Source organism: Sturnira hondurensis, unplaced genomic scaffold, assembly GCF_014824575.4.
Source record: "Sturnira hondurensis isolate 20B ecotype Veracruz unplaced genomic scaffold, ASM1482457v3 Scaffold0016462, whole genome shotgun sequence".
NCBI lineage: Eukaryota > Metazoa > Chordata > Mammalia > Chiroptera > Phyllostomidae > Sturnira > Sturnira hondurensis.
Window position 1 is genome coordinate 6,979,982 of NW_028089093.1, and position 22,597 is coordinate 7,002,578.

The 22,597-nt window shown below is 35.6% G+C and overlaps 1 protein-coding gene across 1 annotated transcript in view; it reads left to right on the forward strand.

Moving 5' to 3' along the window:
- Positions 1–22,597, forward strand: part of SEMA3D (semaphorin 3D) — a 133,153-nt gene that overhangs the window by 77,625 nt on the left and 32,931 nt on the right. The window contains exons 8-10 of the mRNA XM_037066141.1: positions 12,149–12,263; positions 13,443–13,512; positions 16,198–16,342. Of these exons, the coding sequence (XP_036922036.1) occupies positions 12,149–12,263; positions 13,443–13,512; positions 16,198–16,342 (330 nt within the window). The remainder of the gene's footprint in view (positions 1–12,148; positions 12,264–13,442; positions 13,513–16,197; positions 16,343–22,597) is intronic.

Genomic DNA, 22,597 nt, shown 5'->3' on the forward strand with positions numbered 1-22,597 from the left:
TCTACGCAAGTTGTAGTATATTAGGCACTGGAAAATAAATGAGCTATTATCCCTTTTCCTTAAAACCTTGTGGTACAGAGGGAGTAATAGAGGTATAAAAGAATAATCCTAATATAAAGTGATAGAGGTCAAAGCTGAGACCTCCACATGCATTCAGTAAAGCTAAGAAACTGGGTCTTAGCAGGAGGTGGAAGGTATTTTAGGCAACATTGTCACACAGTACGTGTTGTTTCCCCCCAAAAGTGAAATCTTGTAAGTGGAACCCAGGGGTTGTAAAAAGAGAGCAATGCCATTTGAGAGTGAGGTGCTAAATTGGAAGATAAGAAGTCTTGTTTCTATGTTAGGAATTTAAACTCTATGCTTTAGGCAATGAGAAGTTATAAATGTGTTAAGCAGAGAAGTGACTTGATAGGTGGTATATATTTAACAATAATTTGAGGAATGTATATGGGCTGAGAAATATTTGTGCCTGGGAGACATGTTAGGTCGTTTCCTAAAGACAGCAGGAATGAAGATATGTGGGTAAGTTCAAGAGGTATTTCTGGGATAGCATCTACATGTAGATTTCTAAAAGGTCCTTAATTCATCGCCACTCTTTTATTGATTATTATAGACTAGTGCTGTCCTCTAGAATTTTTTCCGATGTTGGGAATGTTCTACCAATGTATCTGTAACCTCCAACATGGTAGTCATGTGGCTGGGAGTGTTGACATATGACTAGTATGCCGGAGAAACTTAATTTTAATCTTGATTAATGTTCATTTAAATAGTCTTGTGTGGCTGGTAACCACAGTATAAATGTAGACTACCAAAGCATTCATTCACTTAACGTATTTATTGATAATTGACCCTGTGTATGACACTATGCTAAGTGGTAGTTTTACAGAAGTTTCTTTATTAAAAAAAAGACATTTTACTTTTTGTTATTGAGCTTACAACCCAGTAGGTGATAGATGCATTAAACAATAAAACATAAATTAATATATAATTGAAAACTGTGATAAATGCTATAATGGAAAAATCACAGGGTGCAAGTCAGAAAAATGAGTGGGCTTTTGATTGGTTATGGAAGTGGTTTGAGAAAGTGGTTTTTGAACTAGATGTTGAAAATGATTAGGAAATTGTTGGGCAAAGGTGGCAGGGGTGGGAAAGAATATTTCGGGTGGAAGGGAGAGCATGCATGAAATCTCAGAAATGGGTTTTAAAAATTGTGTAAGGAATTAAGAGGTTCACTGTGACTGGGCTGTAATGAGTAAATGGAAAATCACCACAAAAGTGACTGTTTCCCCCTTAAAACATGCATAAAATTTAAACAGTCTTCATAAGCTCTATCTCTCTTGTTTATAAATTGGACTGACTCACGTCACAGATATTGTCTGCACCTGCTGTATGAACATCTGCAACATGTTCCTATTCTACCGGGTCTTCAGAGCATTTCTGTTCTCCCTTCCTTCTACCCCAGATACTTTAGTCCTTGCCCTGTAGATAAGGGCTCCTATATTCTTCATAATTGTTGTTTCCAGAAGATAAGTCAGAGTAGGAAAATGCAGAGATACATTCTGATATTTGAGACCAGAGACAACACAAATTTTATGGGCATAGATTTTATACTTGGATATGATGAACTTGATGTGGCTCCCATAATATCCAGTTGAAAAATATGAACCAGAGGCTCAATAATGTCTGGACCCATGAATTTGGAAACTCACAGGTAAAAACTACCTATAGAGGTATTTCTTGAAGTCATGAAAGTCTCTGAAATTACCTTAGAAAATGTGTAGTGCAAGATCAAAAAGAAAGGACAGAATCCTGTGAGACAATGAGATTTAAGAAAGAGAAGAAGAAAATTTCTACAAAGGCAAATTGAGAAGAAATGGTTTGGATTTAATAGCTAGTTGGAGAACTGGGCAAATATTGTCAGAAATCAAAGAAAAAATTCTCGCAAGAAAAAAGCAGTTGTGAGTAAAATCATGCACCAAAAGCAAGTCAATAAAATGATGATTACAAATCCAGTGTTAGATTTGGCAGGAAGGATGATAACTTTTGCCCAAATGATACGAATATCCAACTTGAAATTAGATATAGATTTGCATCTTGCTGCTCTATTTCTTCCTAGCTCAGTTTCTTAACCTAGAAAATGAGGATACCCATCTCTTCCATGACTCTTACCAGTCAAATGAAGGACTAAAACGAGATCATATAAATTTGAATGTAATAGATGCTGAGGGGGATATTGGAAAACAAGGGGGGCTTAGGTAGATCTTTGTTTTTAAGCAATTAACAATGTAAGAGACTGACTTGTAAATAATATAAGCACATGGCCATACCAAAGTAAATTAAGTGTCAAAAGTCATGTGCACATTTACACACATATGCTTCATACATGCACACTTTAAAAAATATATTTTATTTATTTATTTTTTAGAGAGGGGGAAGGGAAGGAGAAAGAGTGGGAGAGAAACATCAGTGTGTGGTTGCTTCTCATGTGTCCCCTACTGGGAACATGACTTGCAGCCCAGGCATGTGCCCTGACTGGGAATCGAACCAGTGACCCTTTGCTTCACAGGCCCATGCTCTATCCACTGAGCTACACCAGCCAGGGCTATACATGCACACTTTTGAGCCAGATTGTGCTTAGGAGTGGAAGAGTGGTAGCATGTGTGTGTTGGGAGTTTGGAGATAGATTAGTTAACAAAGGTTACTGGAAAGAGGTAATATTTCATTAGTTTTAAAGGTTGAAGTTACTGTTATTATTTTGCCCTCATTTTTAGCAATATTTGGATCTTATTTCTGGATGTCAGAAGAATTTAGAGGCATAGCTGGTGAAATTGTATCAACAATTTGATCAGTGAAAATACTGGACAAGAGGTGTGGACAGGGAGAGACACTAACTAGTAAAGGCACTGACTTAGAAGGTGATTCCACACAGGGCTATGCTGATCAAGGACAGCCTCAGGAGAAAAAGTACCTCCACCCAAAGAACCTTTTCCAAATTCAATACACTTACCATTGCACATGGCAGAACACATTTTCCAATGAATGATGTTTTAGCTGTGTTGATGCTTTCTGGTCAAACTACTTCCTCGGTGTTTTCATACTTAAGACAAGGGGCTTGGCCTAGAATGATTTCTGAAACCCTCGCCAGGCTCTGTGATTCATTGACTGTAGAACAGGCAATATTTTCAAGCACTGACTGGTACACCTTGCACCCTGGACTGCTCTGTAGGTGGTAAATTACTCAGATCTTCTTGATAAGGCAATACATGCTGACTGAACCAGTAGGTGAAGGAGCAGGAAATGCACTCTCACCCCAAATTTGTGTCTATTTACCTTGCAAGTCAGTCCCTGCAGATGCTATTCTTTATGTCTATGTGGGGCTCATTACTATGCATGTGTGTGTGTGTCCCTTAAAGACCCACCCTGTAAGTCGATGTGTGGAAATTCCAGTCACTTCAGTGAGGCTTGCTTACAACTTTCCAACCCAGGACTGTTTTGCATTATTTTTGGATTCTATTCATTTTTGGAAGCATTGTCCATTAGCTTACTTATGCTCGCCTGCATCAGATTCCAGCTGTAGGTTATGCCAGTTTTTTTTTTTTTCTTTCTGCAGTATTTCCTTTGTCCATGCCAGGAATTCAGTTGGATGGCCCTTTCACATAACTTGCCTAGGGGGCTAATGAATAGCCCTTTGCCTCCATTCCACTGGCATTGTCTGTTTTGATATATGGTCCTATTTGGACAATTACTGCCTTTGAAGATTTGTGTTTTTAGGCTGATGACACTTTCCGTATTTATTGATCTCCGCCAGGTTGTGGGTTTTTTTTTTTTCTTTTTGCTTACTTTCAGCATGTCACTTACAACCTAAATGAGAGATTTAGGACCCATGAGTTACAGATGTGCTTTTGCTCCACTTCCATCTGTTTTCCTGTCCAGAATTCCTCGGTGAGGGTTTATAAAGCTGGGTTAGCTTTTTATTTTTAATTTGGTGAATTCTGATCTTACCTGAAAAAGACTGCCTAATATGTCTAGATTTACCTAATTTTAATCTGTTTAATCTTAGAAACTGAATTTTTTAACATTGTATGTTACCCAAGTCCTGCATTTTTAATAATTTTTACAAGTTTTTGAAGCAGTTAGAAAAACATGTTCTCCATTTCTACTCTCCAATGGCAAATCAAAAACAGTCATCTCTAAACACTAGAGTTCTTTTTCAAGAGAAAATTATATTTTGCCTTGAGACCCTCTACAGAGTTGATCGCTTTAAAAACTACTGTGTTCAATACCCGTCATACAAGTTTTTTTGTGCTTTTTCTTCTCTCCTTTGTCTGAGATTTTTGAGTTTGAATAGTTGTGTTTCTTCTGCTCTGGAGGTGTTTCAATACTCTTAGAAAATGAAGAGGAAGATTCACTATTTTCTTTCTTTGCTTTTATATTTTAGTGGTCAGAATTTTTGTGGGCATTTCAATGAAATAGGTGCATGACACAGAGTTATAGCGTATCACAAAAGAAGACTCATAGGCTGAAAAAGCAGCATAGTTCTCTGACTTAATCCAGTGGGTATAATTCATTATCTTTCATTAGTTCATTTAATGTATTAAACTATCCTATTTAATATAGCATATGGAATGCTCTTTAGAAGACTATTGAGATTCTATTCCAAGTTTTACTTATTGTTTCTCTCCCACTCTGATTATAAGCTTCTAAGTAGGCCATCCTGTTTGGATTATTCCTATTATTTATGTACATCCATAGAGACCATCCTTGTTAAGTTTACAGAGATTCTCCGATCTATCCCTAGTAATAACTCAGTGAAGGTTGAAGCAGCACAGAGAAGAGTAGATTGGACAGTCGCTCTGAAATGTCAGTCGCTGTGATCATATCGCTAAGGCTCCCTGGTGCAAATGTGTCTTTTGACGACTTGAAGGCAAATCTCAACATAAGACCACAATTTCAAACCTGCTAGGTACAGCTGTTATTCTAAATGGTATATCAGAGAAAAATATGAATGGTGTATTGAAATATGACAGGTATTATTACATGGAAAACCCAGGAGTATTAAATTGCCCTAATCTTACTTGTTAAGTTTGCCAAAAGGGTGAACTGTGTGTTTGCCTTAGTGTGACAGTTTCAGTTATGGAAAACATTTTTATTGACTTAGATGACTGTAGGTTTTAGGTCACATTTCAGAGGAACCTGGGCAGAGTTGGTTCAAGTAAAATCTCTGAGATGAAATGTTTTCAATGGGTAAAACTAGGGGGAGGGCGCACAAAAGATGCTGAGCATGGTTTCATAGTGTCTTGGCATTTCCGCACGAAGGTGCAGTAGAGCAGCATTAGGCAAAATAAGTGAATTTGAAGCCTAGGAGAATTGATCAACTCCAGCTCCAGCATTAAACTTTTTTTTTGTAAGTACTGATGGTGTGTGATTCTCCATTGTTTATTGATTTGAAAAGCCTGGTGTCCTTCAACTTAAAGTTAGTGTGGTTACACATTTCTGCATGTACATTCACATTTTAATAGAATATAACATGTTCACAAATGTCTTGGAGATTTCACTGATTTATAAAATCTTCAGGATTTAAGAGCAATAGGAGCTGATAGCCCATCATTACAGTTGCCACTGGCTTCTGTTTCCCAGTATACAGGGGGAAATGATGATATTTATAAAGTGCTGAGAGATCCTCAAGGAGGATGGCATACATAGATAAAACCGTGTCTAACAGATGAACCCAGCATAGTGACCCAAAGGTCAAAAGGCACACTCAATAAAAGTCTATGTGTGACAGCTTATAGCTACTCTACATGTCTAGGTAAGATTTATAAGGATGGGAATTTGCTGGGACAGTAAAAGGAAAAGGGAATCACCAGTAACCTGCCCATTAGTCCTTACTGTGATGGGAAGATCACAGTATTTCATAACATGCAGCCATCACCCAAATGACTCAGAAATACTGTAAAGTTGCCGAAAGATTGTAAATTTTTTCATTTTTTTATTTTATTTTCTTTTATATAAATGACTGCAAAAATTTAAAAATGTTGCGAACATATAAAAAGCTGTAGGGAATAAGAAAGAAAGCAGGGACGCTTTGCACTCACTACCCACACTGAACCCCTGTGGTCAGGCTTGTTTACATTTAATTTCTTTGTTGCTTTCATCCACATCTTTGTGTGGATGATGTCAAGGCTTTTGCCAATCTGACCACAAAAAGCTGTGATAAATAGAGTGGAGACACATAGGAGTGAGGGGTGACTAAAAGCTGCTGATTCTGACATCTCAATAATAAATCTATTGTGTCAGTGAGAGGTTCTGTTCTTTAGAACTTCACAAAAATAAGCAAGGAGGTGACACTTTAATACAAAAGTGGTTAAGTCCCTTTCAGCCCTCTTCTAGGCTTCAAGTTCTCAGGGGGGATTGTGTGGATTTGCAAACAAATCCAGAGACTGAGAGCTGGTCAACAGTCAGCCAACTGACACTTCCCTGCAGGAGAAATACAGCTCCTTGTGAACTGAACTTTGCCATCCAGGTCATGCTTCTGGATGTCTGTAAGAGTTACTATCCAGTCATTAAATGCTTATAATCCATTCCCGAGAGCTATTATCCCCCAAACCATACTTGTTTCCTTGCTGACAGCAGGTGGCTTTCATCTTTGACCTGGATTTTAAAAAATCTTTTTATTCCTTGAGGGGCCAGGGGATCCTGCCAAATGGGTAGGCCAGATACATTAGAAGATTCTTTTGTTCAAAGGGTTGCAATTTCCATTTGTCAGGTGAAAAAATATGAGAGTATGGCATAAATCCCTTTTCTGTCTGACAAATTTAGAGCTGGTAGAATAGTTGGATTTTTTTTCATGGTTTGTATTAAATGTGGGTGGTAATTACAATTAGAAAGAAGGACAATGTTTCAAAATGGACATTCATTGTCACTTTTATCTATTAAAATGTTAAAAGAAGAATGTGACTGCTCCTTTTTAAGATGAAGTAGTGATGTGTACATCTGTTAAAGGAATATCGTTAAGTAAATATTCATTCTGTCAATTCATTCACTTAGCAAAGTAGTTTGAGCAGCTTCTCTGAGCTGTGAAGCTGAGAAGCTCTGAGGGTTGAAGCAGTGAACCGAACGTAGTTCCTGGCATCATATTCATGATAGTTGATATAGTTCTTTGCATATATTGAACCATCACTATTTTGGGTATTACTGATTCTCTCAAAATATACAATTAGGCAATGAAAATTTAGTAACTATCTAAGTATGTAAGACAAATACATTAAAATAAAAATTTTAACTAGCCCTCTGCTTAGTATAACTAAGGCTTTGCCAAACAAAACCCATAAAGGCTAGGCATGTGAATTTGAAAAATTATAAATCAAGGGTTATGTGAGGGAGAAAGAGATACAAGGTAACAACTTACCGTGTACTTTTTAATTTGTTTAAAAATATCTTATTTTTGAATAATTCTAGGTAACATGTTTTCTCACTAGAATACTGCTATACATTAACAAACAATTCATTATTACATTAAGAGAAAGCATGAATATTTCCTCATTCATATTAATGTCTGGTATATATTTATTAAACAATCTGAGGATATTAACATTAATAATAAAAACCATATCTTTTTCAAGAGAAAAAGATATCTAAGTGAACCATACCTAAGTGAAGCTGGCTTCAGTATGCATTAGCTAGCTGACACACAGACTTTATATTATTGACCAACAATAATTAATAGAAGCACAATATACAAAATATAATTTTAAGAGCAATTATGCACATGTTTCTAGAAGGCTATTTCATAAAATATGTTATATATTTACTTTCTTAAGAGAAAACTCTTGTTTCATTTCTTTGCTAACTACTACATATTTTTTAGTAATTCTTTGTCGTGTACTAAGTAACATAAAGATGCTTTGCCTGGTAGCAAATCCTTCCTCGATCTTACCTCAATTTACTTTTATAATATTTTCCTCCACTCTTTTAGTTTATGCCATTTTGTATTTAAACCAGTTTGTCCTGGTTCTTCATCTACGTTCTGAATTATTCCACCTATTGTCTCCCTCGCCCTGCAGTTTCTAGTGGTTAGAATATTTCCTGAACTGATCTTTGCATGTCTGGGAACCCACCTATCACTTTAAAGACAGTATTAAATCTAACTCTTCAGTGAAGCTTGTCTTTAATTTCCCACTGAAAACAAAACACAGAGGAGACTCAAATTCTTTGGCATTTACCTATACTTTTTCTATACTTTTCTACAAACTTTTTCAAATTTATCTTGTATTTTAGTTAATCACTATTTATTAAACATGTGTTTATTAAACCCCAGGCAAGCAGGGTGTTAGTGGCACATCTGGGGTAGATGCAGGGCTAAAGAAATAAAGGAGTAGATTTTCTGATGAGTATTAAAAACTATTAGGAATTCAACTAGCTGTCATTTTGCTTTTTATTATCACCATGTGTCTGCAATTCTAAACAGTAGCAGTTCCAATAGAGCTGTCAGAGTCTTCTAAGTTCTAAATAATTGTTGTGGTAAGCATGTGTTTCTATTATGTATGTGTATACATATATGTATAGTCAGGCTCCAACACACATGAACTCAGCTGCATACATGTTCTAAAAATAAATTCATAATCACTTGGAATCATTTAAAATGTAAAACAGGGAGACATACTGCAAACCATGAGGTGTGATATCTTGTTTGTTAAGTGCACATTTTAATTCATAAGTGAAATATTTTCCTAATTATTAAATATTAAATATTTTCTTAAATATTAATTTAGATGCATTTAAGTTTCAAAGTTATTATTTGAAAAGTATTTGTTTTAAACCTTAAGAACAATTCAATAAAATAATTATTACTAAATATAATTATTAAGTAATAATGAAACAGAGCCATTTTTTAATATAATTCTGTTGTTTAGCAGATGGAGGCATAAAATATGATTAACTGTGGGTGTCATGGCATACCCTTGTTATTAGGTACTGAAGTTGTAATGACTGCTAGGGTATCTGGTCTCAAGAGCCTCAATCGCCTTTTTAGCTCTCCCTCGAATCTGAGAATTCTCTGAAATTTGCTGTTGCTATCATTATATCTTCTTAAAAACTGGATGTCCATAATACCCATGTTAATACTAAAAAGGGTCTTTTCCTTCTCCCCTCTTTCTTCAAGAACAGCAATGATTTATATGACTTTCAATTCTCCTGTTTGAAATGGTCATTTAGATGATTTTTTTCTAGTTTAATTTAATTTTCAGAGATAAAAGAAGGCCTGGGAAAGCAGTTCCTAAAAATTGACTTGGAATTTGACAGTGAACTTTTCATTAACTTTACAGAACAAAAATTACATGAAGGATAAAACTTTTTATAGAGTTTATATTTAAAACAATGTATTAATAGAAATGGTGGCCCCAAATTAATTTTTAAATAGTCTCATTTTATTTATCATAAGCATAGCAGATCTAGTTGATTCAAGCAAAAAATCATATTAATTTAATGTTTACAGGGACATATTAAATTAAAAATAAAGAATATGTTTTTTATGATAAGTCATTTAATAGTGTAGTCATGTTAGGTTGAATGACAGAAGAAACTGTAAAAATTAGTAAAGGCAGGCAAGATTTGACAATGAAAAGTGACAAATGCAGGCTTATAATTCTGAATGCAGTTTTTCAGCAACTATCACATAGAGATAGGGGACTATTAAAATAGTCAATGTAAGGAAAGAGAAGAAAACAACAGAAAAATGAACAATAAGAGATCTCTACCAGAAGATTCAAGAAATGAAAGGGAAATTCAATCTTGAACTAGGAATGCTACACTAAGCCTACAAGGAAGCACGCTATCAGACCAGGAGAAAATGAAGGGAAGGTAGAAACGATCTAATGAAAATCTATAGAGAAGAGACAAAAGGGTGACTGATATCTCCAAAGAAGATTCCTATGTGAAAGAACCTGCGATTCTAGAAAGGAAAGTGAAAGCTGCCCTGAAAATATTGGGAAGACATAAATCACCAGGGTGATTTGTTTATCCCACCAGATGGGATATGATAGAATTATTTCAAGCCACACAAACTGAACTTGTCAAAATCCTAACAAAAACATGTCAAGAAATATGGAAGACAAAGCAATGGTCTACAGACTAGAAATGTTGAGTATACATCCAATCTTCAAGAAGAAAGATACCTAGGAGTAGAGTAACTACAGGACCATTGCCATAACTTTCACAGAAGTAAAGTGATACTTAAGGAGGTACAGAAAAGGCTTCTGAGTTCTAGGAAATGCCAGATGTTCAAGCTAGATTCAGAAAAGGAAGGGGCACTCGAATTGCTAGTGGTTTTTTGTTTTTTGTTTTGGATGCTGGCGTGTTCCAATGGATTTCAGAAGGTCGGTCTGTGTTTTATAGACTACAGTAAAGCCTCTGACTGCATGGATCATGAAAAGTTCTGGGTTGCTCTAAAAAGAATGGACGTGCCTCAGCTTTTGATCATCCTGACGTATAACCTGTACTGTGGACAAGCAAGCCACTGTCAGGACAGAATATAGAAAGACTGAACAGTTTCCTATAGGCAAAGGTGTCAGATAAGGATACATTTTATCTCTGTATTTGTTTAATCTGTATGGAGGACATATAAGAAAAACTGGGCTATACTCAGAGGAAGGAGGAGTGAAAATTGGAAGAAATATCAATAATTACAGATATGCCGAGCACGCATCTTACTGGACCAGAAGTTGCAATGATTTGAAATGACTTCTGATGATAGTGAAAGAAGAAAGTGCCAAAGCAGGACTGTATTTGAACATCAAGACAAAAAAAGTCCCACTACAAAAGAAATGTACAATGTCAACATAGGCAATGAAGAAACTGAAGTTGTTAGAGGTTTGCTTACCTTGGTCAGTCATCCATTTAAATGGAGATTGTAACCAAGAAATCAAGAGAAGCCTGAGACTTGGAAAGATGGCAATAGAAGAATTAGGATAGTTTAAGAAACAAATGTGTCAATAGAGATCAAGGCTAAGATCGTCCACACCCTTGTTTTCCAGTTACTATGTACAGATGCAAAAGTTGTATGAAGAAGGCTGATAAGAAAAAAATAATGCATTTGAAATATGTTTGAAACAAAGTTCTGTGGATAGCTGGAACTGCCAGAAAGACAAATATGTGGATCCCAGAGAAAATTAATTCTGAAACATCGCTGGAGGCAGAAACAGCAACATTGAAACTGTCCTACTTTGGGTTCATCACGAGAAGGCAGGGTTGTTTGGTAAAGACAGTGATACTGCGGGAAATAGAAGGCAGCAGGAAAAGAAGACGACCAAGTGCGAGACTGATGGACTTCATAAAGGAAACCATGGTTCGCAGGAGCTAAGCAGGGTTGCTGAGGGCAGGGCTTTGTGGTCTTTGCTCATTCACAGGGTCTCCAGGAGTTGGGTCAACTCAATGGCACGTAGCATACGTGATAACCCTGTTTATTCAATTTAATCGATTCAAATGCTTATGTTTTACTAATTAGGTAAAGAACATTTAATGAAATATTTCAGAGTAAAACAAGATTGCCTTTCTATGAATGTTACTATATGTATATATGGTTTTTGTTGCCTTGGAGTTTAGTTAGTAGTGCACTACATTTGGGCATTTTTTTTTATATTTCTAAGGATGCAAATTGTGACCTAAATCATATGCAAACTATACAAGTCAGTGCTAGCAGTTATACAAGTTCAATATGCTAAACATTTCCCATATATCTTTCCTTTAGTCATCAAAATAATCACATTTCAAAGCATTAATCATATTTTATCTGTGAGAAAACAAAGAATTGGAGAGGCACTTAAGCTTTTTGTAGGTCATCGAGCAAAAACTGGCTGAGATAGGAGTTGACTCCAAGCCTGCCTTATGTACTATGTGTAGCTCTACATGCAGATACTCATTTGGCATGTAGAGGCACGCCACTTACATTGCGTTCCTTTAGCCATAGGAAAACATTTCATGTTGAGCGGCAAAACTGTCTTTCTTTCACTTTAACGTTCCAAGACTAAAATGGGTAGGCGCTCTGTCTTTGTAACTATGATATTTGTAAGACACTGCTAGCAATCACTATCAATTTTATTTGGTGACAGATCCTGAACGTAAATCTGACTCTTTATTTCCTTTTTCCCCCCAGAATGATGTAGGAGGACAACGTAGTCTGATAAACAAATGGACGACTTTTCTTAAGGCCAGACTGGTTTGCTCAATTCCTGGAAGCGATGGGGCAGATACTCATTTTGATGAGCTTCGTAAGTCACATGTTTTATTTTTCTTAAAAAGAAAAGTATTCCTGCCTTCTTAATGCAGATTTTTTTTTGAAATTTTAGCCCCCAGTGCTCACTTATGTAGCCCAGTAAAATTTGCAGGAGTGGTTCTCACTAAACTTGCACACACAAAGAACGCGGAGGTGCTCTGGGTCTGGGTGCCCACTGGATGAAGCAACTCTTCTTTGTCAGTACCCTCAAAGTTAAGAGGGAAACAAAACTACCGCAAAAACGCAGAAAGATAGAGGCCCTGGGACTACAATGCCCTCCCTCCCTTCTTCTTGTAGTCTTTCACTTTGAAAGGAGCTCTGTCTATGTGTGGGTAGCTGGTCCTTGGGTTCCTCATTCTGGGGATGCCCCCTGCTGGAGAGTTCGGGAGATCTGGTGAAGTCTGTCCGTCCAACTTGTTAGTAACAATACATACTCAGAGAATCGTAATATAGTTTCTTTCCCTCACTCTCCCTCTAGGCTAATTCTAGAAGGAACTTTCCCAGTTTCAGATATCTTCTTGAACTTGTCTTTGTGGGCAATGTAAAAATGATTGTATCGTTGATGATTTGGTCAGTATTGTATTTTATAGTATTAATATCTATTCAGTGTACATGGATGATCTCTAATGCTGAATATAAGCCTGCTCACATCTTAAATAGTCTTTTAAAAATGTTATTTACACACATTTTAGTGTCAATGCTTCACAAGAAATTACACAAGTAATGGTGCACAAGTACTTCACTTATACAGCGATTTTCACACTTTTACCAAAAAAGGTAACTGAATCACTAGTAAGTTGATAAAATTGCAGGACAATACTGTTTTACTCTGGTGGATAAAAGTCGCCTATGTTCTTAATTTCTATTCTATGTGAAATCACATACTCCTAATTGAAAATAGTTGTGGAGGTTAACAAGCAAATTGTTCCATTTGTAGTAGGTGATTGAAGTAAACGTCAAAGAGGTTCAATGTCTAACTCCATGTCACATAGCTAGTAAGAAAATCAGTCTTTTACCCTCAATTTATTTTGTAGTAATGTAATGACTTTCACTGTTATCTTCATTTTATATACTGTTTAGAGTTTCAAAAATAATGGGTTATTAAAGAAAAAAGCAAACATGTAAACTCAAAAAATAAAATTATAGTGAATCATTATTTTTTTCCCATTAATAGAAGATATTTACTTACTCCCCACAAGAGATGAAAGAAATCCTGTAGTATATGGAGTCTTTACCACAACCAGGTAAGTTAAAAAAAATGTTTGTAATTCTTCTAGAGACTTGTTTTATCTAAGTAAGAAAACACTGTTATATGTTCTTTTGTCCCTTCCTTTTATGTGAAAAAATACATGATTTTTTTTTCACCTAGTGTTTTCTAGAAATCTTTTAATATCGATATATATCATGTCTCTTTGTTCTTTTTGTACCACCAGATCATCCCCTATGTCATTTGCTGCAAGTTATTTCAACAGTCCCCTGTACAAAGATATTTCCATCATTTCCAGTTCTTTGCTGGTACACATAATGCCTCAGTGACTAACCTTAGACATATGCCACTTACTGCATGAGCAGCTACAGCTGTGTAGTTACTGTAGTTAACCTCTCAGACTAGAATTACTGGGTACAAAGGCATATGCATATACTGATCATAATAAATATATCAAGTTCCATGGCGTGGAGGTAGTACTAAAGAAATGCATGTCCCAGTCTTTGGCTAAACTGAAATCAGGAGATGGGACACTCTTGACTTAAAATGTCATCACATGCTACTTTATTTGCGCTTCCTTGTTATCCTACGAAGATGGAAGTTCAGCTGCTCTTATTACTGTATCACCACTGCTCTGCTAATATAGGCAAAGGCAGTTTGTATACTTGCCATGGAAAGAGAAACCAGTTAATAAAACTGGGACTAGAACTAAATGTGCTTTGCTAATTTTTATCCCTGTAGCCCTTCCTTTTTCATGCACAATACTGTTCTGTACTTGTCATTGTATCTCTGTGACTTCCCTGAAAGTGTCCCTTGCATTTATGGAGCTTTCTTATAGAATGTATGGATCTGACTTAATTTTATTGAACATTAATTTTACTTAATTCAGAACGTACATTGGACCATGCCCAAAGTTCACCTTTATTTTTGTTACATATTATTGCCTATAGTTCATCTTTTGAAATACTTTGCTTTTTTTTTTTCATGGCTCTCTTATCAATCTTTATCAATGTATATTAATATTAGTATTGGGGATATCGGCAGTATTGCTATTGGTATTAAAGAAATGGTCTTACTCCTTCTGATTAAATTTTTAAGTACTTTTTAGAAGCAAATTATAATTTCATTTCTGTGACATTACCCTCATGTATATATATATACATTATACTTACATACGAACTCAAATGTACTGTTGGCTTAGAATATATTAGAAAACAAAATGCTAGTTGGTTCATTATAAGAGAGAACGTGTGGACATTTAAATATGAAAATAAAGAAAATAACCTGAGAAGCTGCTACTTTTGGCTCCATTTTTTCTGCTAATTTCTGTCTGAACTAACTGTCTACAAGGTACAGAAAGAGCAAGTGCCTGTAGTTACTCAAGTTACGTATCTCAGCCCCACTCTGCTGGCATCTGTCCATTCACAGAACTGCCTTTGAAGTCGCCATGTGTTCCCTGCACGAGGCTACATAGATGCCAGGGAGAGGTAGCCCCAAGATAGTTCTCTTTTTTCCTACCATTTTCCTGCCCACACAGAGTGTGAAGTTACAAGTCAGTTCCTTCTTCTTGGTGTACTTCATTATCTTATTTGTAATGCTGCCCTGAACACGGAGGTAATGTTGGGATGTATGTCACAGCCTTTGTGTAATGACACTGTGTAATTAATCTGCAATAATAGCAATGTCACTGCATAGCAAAGCAGGATGCATCATCCTTAAAAAAACCAGAGGCAGGTCATGGGATTTTTATGGGAATATCACCTCCCTCCCTAGCAGCTCATTTTCTCCCAGATGCCTGTTTACTGTCAGCTCCCAATGTTTCCAATGAGTGTCATTCCAAGAATATTAATGAGGAACTTACTCCTTCTAAGGGAATCTTTAGCTCCTATGTGTAGTACTGAGATGCTGTGTCTCTCAGATCATAAAGGGGGACCTTATTTTTAAGAACAGAAATTACCAAAAGTCTTAGACCCAGGAAAAATGTATTTTAATTTCCATAAATAAAATAAAAATGAAACATCCGATGACCATGGTTACAGCTTTCGCCATCAGTTGGCAAAACTTTATCAAATTCCCATGGAACTTTTTTGCCTGTTAATTGTACGTGCATCGATCCTGTGTAATTATTATTAATTTTAAGCATCAGATAAGTTACATAAGTGTACTCATATTCAAGAAAGAGGAAACAAGAATTTTTCAACATTTTTAAATTAATAAAAGCTATATGAGGAAATATTAGCCAGTATTTATGGTCATTCAGTCACTTTAAGAAAATGGACACATAATTACTAATTATGTGTCTAAATTATTCCTCTTTTTAGAGAAAAGTAGGTATGTCCTTTTTTTATTTTGTAAGTTCTTTAAAGGCATTATGTTATGTTAACTTCAAATAAAATTCAAGAGCCTGTGGATAAACATCTCTTTTCTACATATTTCCTTTTATCCTCAAGTTTTTCTAAGAAATTCTCATTTATTCATCAATTTAGACACCACCTACTCCCTGCAAACTTACCAGACAACCCAGCATTGGGCACCCGTTCCTGTGCTGCTCAGCGTACTGTAATTGCCTGTAATGTAACTGTTAATACACTCTGTTCAGGGTTACTTCACTATAAGCTTCTTGACACATACCTACATTTTTCTGCAGCACCTATCATATTGTGCTCAGTGAGTGTCCAATAAACGAATCATTGAAAGATTGAATGATGTTGCTTTCTTCCAGCTCGATCTTCAAAGGCTCCGCTGTCTGTGTGTACAGCATGGCTGACATCAGAGCGGTTTTTAATGGCCCATATGCTCACAAGGAGAGTGCGGACCATCGCTGGGTGCAGTACGATGGGAGGATTCCGTATCCCCGGCCTGGCACTGTATGTATCTGACCTCATAATCACACAGTTTTCTGAAGTCCATATTCTCTGTCTAAATCTACTGTCGTAAACAATGTTCTTCACCACAACAAGTACTGCAGTTTTTAAAACTAACTGTTATGTATTTATGGGGATGTTTTAGCATTTTCATCCTTCACTGGAGCATAACATTTTTTTTTTAGTATTACAGCAAACAGTGGACTATTGTAAAGTGCAGGCTATGCAGAGAATATAGTTTTTAATTCTTGATAAGTCTACAGAATCATCAAAATGATTTAGTATTTAGAATGACAAATATTCTAAATAAGAAGGAAATGCCAAATATTTATTCCCCACATAGATCTATTTATATAGCTAGAGTTTCAGTTTCTACTTTTAAAAGACATCAATTATAAAGATTCATTTAAATTATCTTGTTTCTTGGTATAAATTTATCTTTTTTTGTTATAATGCACCTTGGAATAATATGCATATTTTAGATGGGGAAAAGACCTAAATCAAGGGTGTCCAACTTGCCGCCAAGGACCACATGGGGCCCAGGCTGGCTATGAATGTGGCCTAACATAAAATCATAAATTTATTTAAAACATTATGAGTTTTTGGTGATTATGTGTTGCAGTGTATTTAATGTGTGGCCCAAGACAACTCTTCTTCCAGTGTGGCCCAGAGATGCCAAAAGGTTGGACACCCCTGGTAGCTCCTAAAGAATTCTACGTCCAAAATTTCACTTAAATATTAATCATGATTAAAACACAGATGAAACAAGAAATATGTTTTAGAGTTTATGAATCTGTTTAAAAAAGAACTGCAGTTTAAAAACCAGTGTGTGTACTTTAAGCAAAGACAACAAAGCAAAGACTTTCACGTTGCTTTGTTGGTGTGATTAAAACAGTTCAAGTTTTTAAGAAAATATTTTAGGATTGATAATTGAACCAGTATTACATTGTTCAAATTCAATACATATTGAATACTAAATATTATATTAAACAGATATAAAGGAAACTGCCTTTTTAATTTGATTCAGTATGAGTATTTCTAAAATACTTGTTTTAGATTCCTGAAATACTCATAAAAATCTCTGAGAAAAATTATTGACTTAACCTGTCAAATTCTACAAAATTTTGCCTTTTCATACATTCATTCCTAAAGGGGAAACAGCTGGTAGCCAGGCTTTCTTAATTCTCTTTTCATCTTCCTGCTGTACAACCTAATTAAGTTTGGAAAACACACTTTACAACCTCCATCATGATACCTCTGTATAACTATGTTCCAGAGATGTTTCTGGACTAATTATAAGGTAACCACAATTTTGGGGGGAATACTTTTTTTGCAAATAATAATGTTATAATATTCATGATTTCCTTTATTTTCTTTGTACATCCAAGCTGTACTTGCTTGTCTTATTTTTACATCTAACAACAGTAACATATAGGGTGGATGTTCTTCTATAGGTTTTACAAACCGTAATTTTCACAATGACTCTATGAAGTAAGTTCCATTATTATTAATGCTATTTTACAGATGAGGGGTTTCAGGCACAAATAGCTACAGTAACTTGCTCAAGATCACAAAGCCAGGGAAAGGTAAAGCTGAGCTGAAAACCCAGACACTGAGGAGGCAGAGTTCAAATTCATAGTCCTTGGACTAAGATACTAAATTGAAGACTTTTAATGTTAAAATAATTTATTTTCCCTTTTCATGGGAAGTCTTTTACAAAATATGCACTAGATACACACACAAACATATATATAATGAAGGTGTTATATATAGTTATATATATGTATATACATATATATATATATAAGAGGGAGGAAGCATATATAATTTTATTATATATAATAATATATTGTATATAATAAATATATTAGTACATGTATTTTATATATAATAATATATGTATTATATATATATCTAACTCTGGGGAAGTTTTATTATACTAGAAATTTGGGGTTAACTGTCATAGGTTATCACATTCTGGGCTGTTTCTACATGACTTTGTTTTAAATAATAAAGACGGTGATCATTTAGGCCATTTAAAAAAAAGCCTTTTTAACTATCTGGATGTCATAGGAGAAAGAATTTGGGACTGAAACCATTCACATTAATTTCAGAAAATTATTTGCATGCCCATATATAGCAGTTGATTCTTATGATACTAAGAAATTGAAATTATCGAAATGATCTCCCAGATTCCGTTAGGTTCCAGTCAGGGTGGTGTTGGAGGTGCTGCAGAGGCAGAGGCTGCCATCGCTTCTCTGCTGTGGCCTGAAAGAGCTGTGAATGCCTCGTGAATGGAAAAGACTCTTCGTGGGTCATGTCACTCTCCTCATAGGGACACAGCCACTTCCCTGAAATGGCGTGTGACCTCCCTCCTCATAATAAAACCTGCGTGTCAGTGAGGAGGGGTTTTCATCAGTGAGAAAGGAGGTGCCACATCACAGCAAACAGACCAGTCTGTCTGTTGAATACTAGAAATACGGTGTTCACACTATAGGTATTTTTGTGAAGAGTTGAGAATTACCTAGGGAATAGGTGGTATCCCTACTACCAAAGAAATACTTAACATTTTTTTTCTTTTTAACAATTTGGAAGAATAAAAATACTATCAAGCTTAAGGAAGTTGCATTCAATGGTTATTCCTTTATCCTTTCTAAACATCGGTATTTCTCATTGAATTCCCGTGCTTCTTAAAATGTGTAAATATATTTGCATCTGAAGCTGAGCTTTGAGAATTATGCCTTGTAAACATCGTATCTACAACCCACTCTCGGGCTGTTGCTGGTAATGGAGACAGAGACAAAAGCTCCCTTAGAAAATAGCAGGCCAGTGTTTGATCAGGTAGATTATGTTCTTTTAAAATTTTCCCTTACTTTCCCTTTTTTTATTTTCTCTTGAGGGCATGCTTAGAGGGGAAGGGGAGGAGAAAGAGGGAGGACACATCCCTGTGAGAGAGAAACACCTATTGGTTGCATGTACGCTCTCTGACCAGGACGAGACCTGCAACCTATGCATGTGCCCTGACTGGGAATCAAACCCATGACCTTTCAGTTTACAAACCAATGCTCCAACCAACTGAGCCACACAGGCCTGGGCAATTCTGTCCTTTTTTTAATAGAACTTATATATTTTAAAAATTATGCTACTTACTGTCAGGGGTTATTTATTTTGCTTTATAGTTTTGGTTACAAGAGGGGAGGGGTTTCTTGTTGTTCTGACTAAATTTGGATTATGTCTGTAGTGGTTCTGGATGGGGAGTAACCATGTTAAGGCAGTTTAAAGATATTATTTATATAAAAAATACTGAGGTATTTTAAAATGATATATTTGGGGCCATTTTTTCCTAATTGGTTCTGTGTATGAATATTGATGATCCCTTCTCCTGAAAAGTTTGAGGAAATATCAAGAAAGCTGTGGTATCCAAAGATATCATTTTTTTCTAAGTAATTCATTATTTTTATAATCTCTTTGAAATCAGTATGGACAAATTTGAAAATTTGTAAAATCATGAATAAATGTGTAAACTTTTTGCTTCCTTACTTTAGCTGTTTAAAGATATTTGCTCTTTATCTGCATACAGTTAAAAATGATTATTCTTTATTTGCATACAATTATTAGTAGGGTTTTCTACATAATATGTTATATTTGGAGGGCTGGTGTTAAAGTTAGGAACATCATATATGTGATGTGAAAATCTGCTACACAAATAGTCTTTATATAAATCAACTTTACCATTTTAAATAATTCTGTATTCATAAAATCAGTGAAATTATATTTCCAAATATATCAGCTAAATACATTTGTAAAATTCTGAGAATCTAGAATGGTGGGTGGTACAGACCATGTAATTCACTCTCAGTTTATCAAGGAAGAAACTGATGTCCAGAATAGTTAAATAAGTTTCCTAATATTTTATTGCCAAAGAGCAGAATGAAGGGGAGTGTTGGTGTTTTCCCACCAGTCTTCTCTCCCTTATTCTTTAATATTCTCTAATATTCACCTATTCCCTAAACTCAACGGATCAATAGGCCCCTGCAGGACCTAGCTAAAATTAACTTCATTTATTTCTACACAGTCTTCTACATTATCTCTCATATGTTTTTAATCAGCCTAATTTTGGTAGTTCTTGTTCAAGTGAAAGTGTGAATCTTTGTATGTTCTACAAACCTCCTGTTGAGAAATTTAAGTCAAAACCATTACTAAACACACCTCATGACCCACAGGCAGTGACAAGGACTTCTATGTTATCTCAGTATATTGTTTGACAACATAATAATGGAGGCATCTTATGCATAAGAAAAAGTCCGGTGTGGGTAAACTCATGCTCATGATTGCATAGTTTATGAAGCGAGTAACTGTGATTAAACTTAGGTCTATGTAACTAGAAATAAATGCTGTTAACCTCCATGCCATTCTCCCTTCGAAGTGATGAAAGCAAACAACCAGAAACCCCTTACATTGTCTCTCCAGGGACACTGACCTGTTCTCTGCACAAATAATAATGAGGCTTTGAAGTCTTATTGCACTTGTCATTCCTTTTACTGTAACTTGGTATAATACATCAGACTTTAATAAATTCATTGCTGGATAATTCTCTTTCTATGAAATGTCAGAATCTTCACTGGAATCCACTTCCCACTTGTGTTAAAAATTTTAAAGATTATTGCAAACCTTTGCTTTTGCATTTTCTACATCCAAATGGCTGTGAAAGTCGAGTTTTAGCTTCTGTTGACACTATCACTCAGGTAAATAAACAATACAACAGTTCAGTGTGCCATGGATACTTTAATTCCTTAAAGTTTTGACATTATCATGTCCTTCCTGTGGTAAGCCAAACCTAAACGCCTGGCCTTGCAGTGATATCAGTGCCCTGCAATGTTAATGAATAAGTCCGGAAATTTAAGTGTGCCGGCATATTGCACTTACGGAATGCCTCCCCTTCAAAGGATTCTCCTGCCCTCTGGTGTCTAACCAGCATGTCTGAACAAACTGTATTTTGCTCAGATAGACTTTGTAAATCATAGATTAACTGTGGGTCTTGCTGTAAGAAGCTCCAAGTGAAATGAAATATGGAATTACGTGCCATACAGTGAGGGGTGCAGGTCAGATGTGGAAATAAGACTGGGGTCATGCCCGAAACAACAGGATGCTAGAGAACTCCTTTTTAAACAGAGGATTTCTTTTTTGATACTTGATTTTTATGAAAGATTTACTTTCTGTTTTATATTCTCTCTAGATCCTGGGAAGGGAAGAGGAATGACAATTCTGTTCTTGTTCTTCGAGTTTGACTATTTTAGATAGCATATAGGTGGGACTGTGCAATGTCCATCCTTCTGTGACTGACTTACCACACTTAGTATAGTGTCCCAGGTCATCTCTGTTGGCGCATATTGCAGGACTCTCTTTCTTTTTCATGATGAATCATATACCATTGTATATACACCACATTCTTTTTTATCCAGTCTTACATCGGTGGACATTTAGGTTGTTTCCACCATCGGTATGAAGCTTCCTCCGAAATGAGGAATAATACTGAATGATTCAGCACTCCGCTTCTGGGTATTTACTTAGAAGAACTGAACTCAGGATCTTGAAGGGAGACCATCACTCCCTTGTCCCTTGCCACATTATTCACAATGGCCAGGATGTAGAAAGCACCAGTTTTTGAAGTTCATATATTTAAGAAATGTATGTTTCACTACTCGTGAATTATTTTGCCAGTTTTTTGACAGTATAAACCTCTAATTTTGTAAAGATAATAAATTGCACTTACCCTCCACCCCAAAAGTTATTGCTTTTACGGTTAAAAGTTTTTAATTGTATTTTTAAAGATCAAAACTTAAACATGAATTTCCTAACTAAGGCTCCATTTTAGTAGGGAGCAAAATGAGGTAGTAGTAAATACTATTTTTTAATTTTGTAACTTATTTCAATAGATTGTATTTTTTGTATGTTGGTGAGTGGTAAATAAATTGTAATCCCCACTAACAGCTTAACCCTGAAAAAACTTTGTCTTTTTAGTAAGAAAAGAAGAAGAAAAAATATCAAAATATCCTGTAAAAACCTAAGAATCATTCAATCTCAAGTAGTCCCTGTGTAAACATTGCCCCTCTCCGTATCTATTTTAGGATCCAGATATTTAGAAAACTTACAAATACTTTTTCAGAACTAATAGTTATATATTATTCGATGAGCTTTTAATTAAACTGGCCCACTACAAAAACAGTCTTAAAGTGATTTTTTTCAACTGCCACCTAA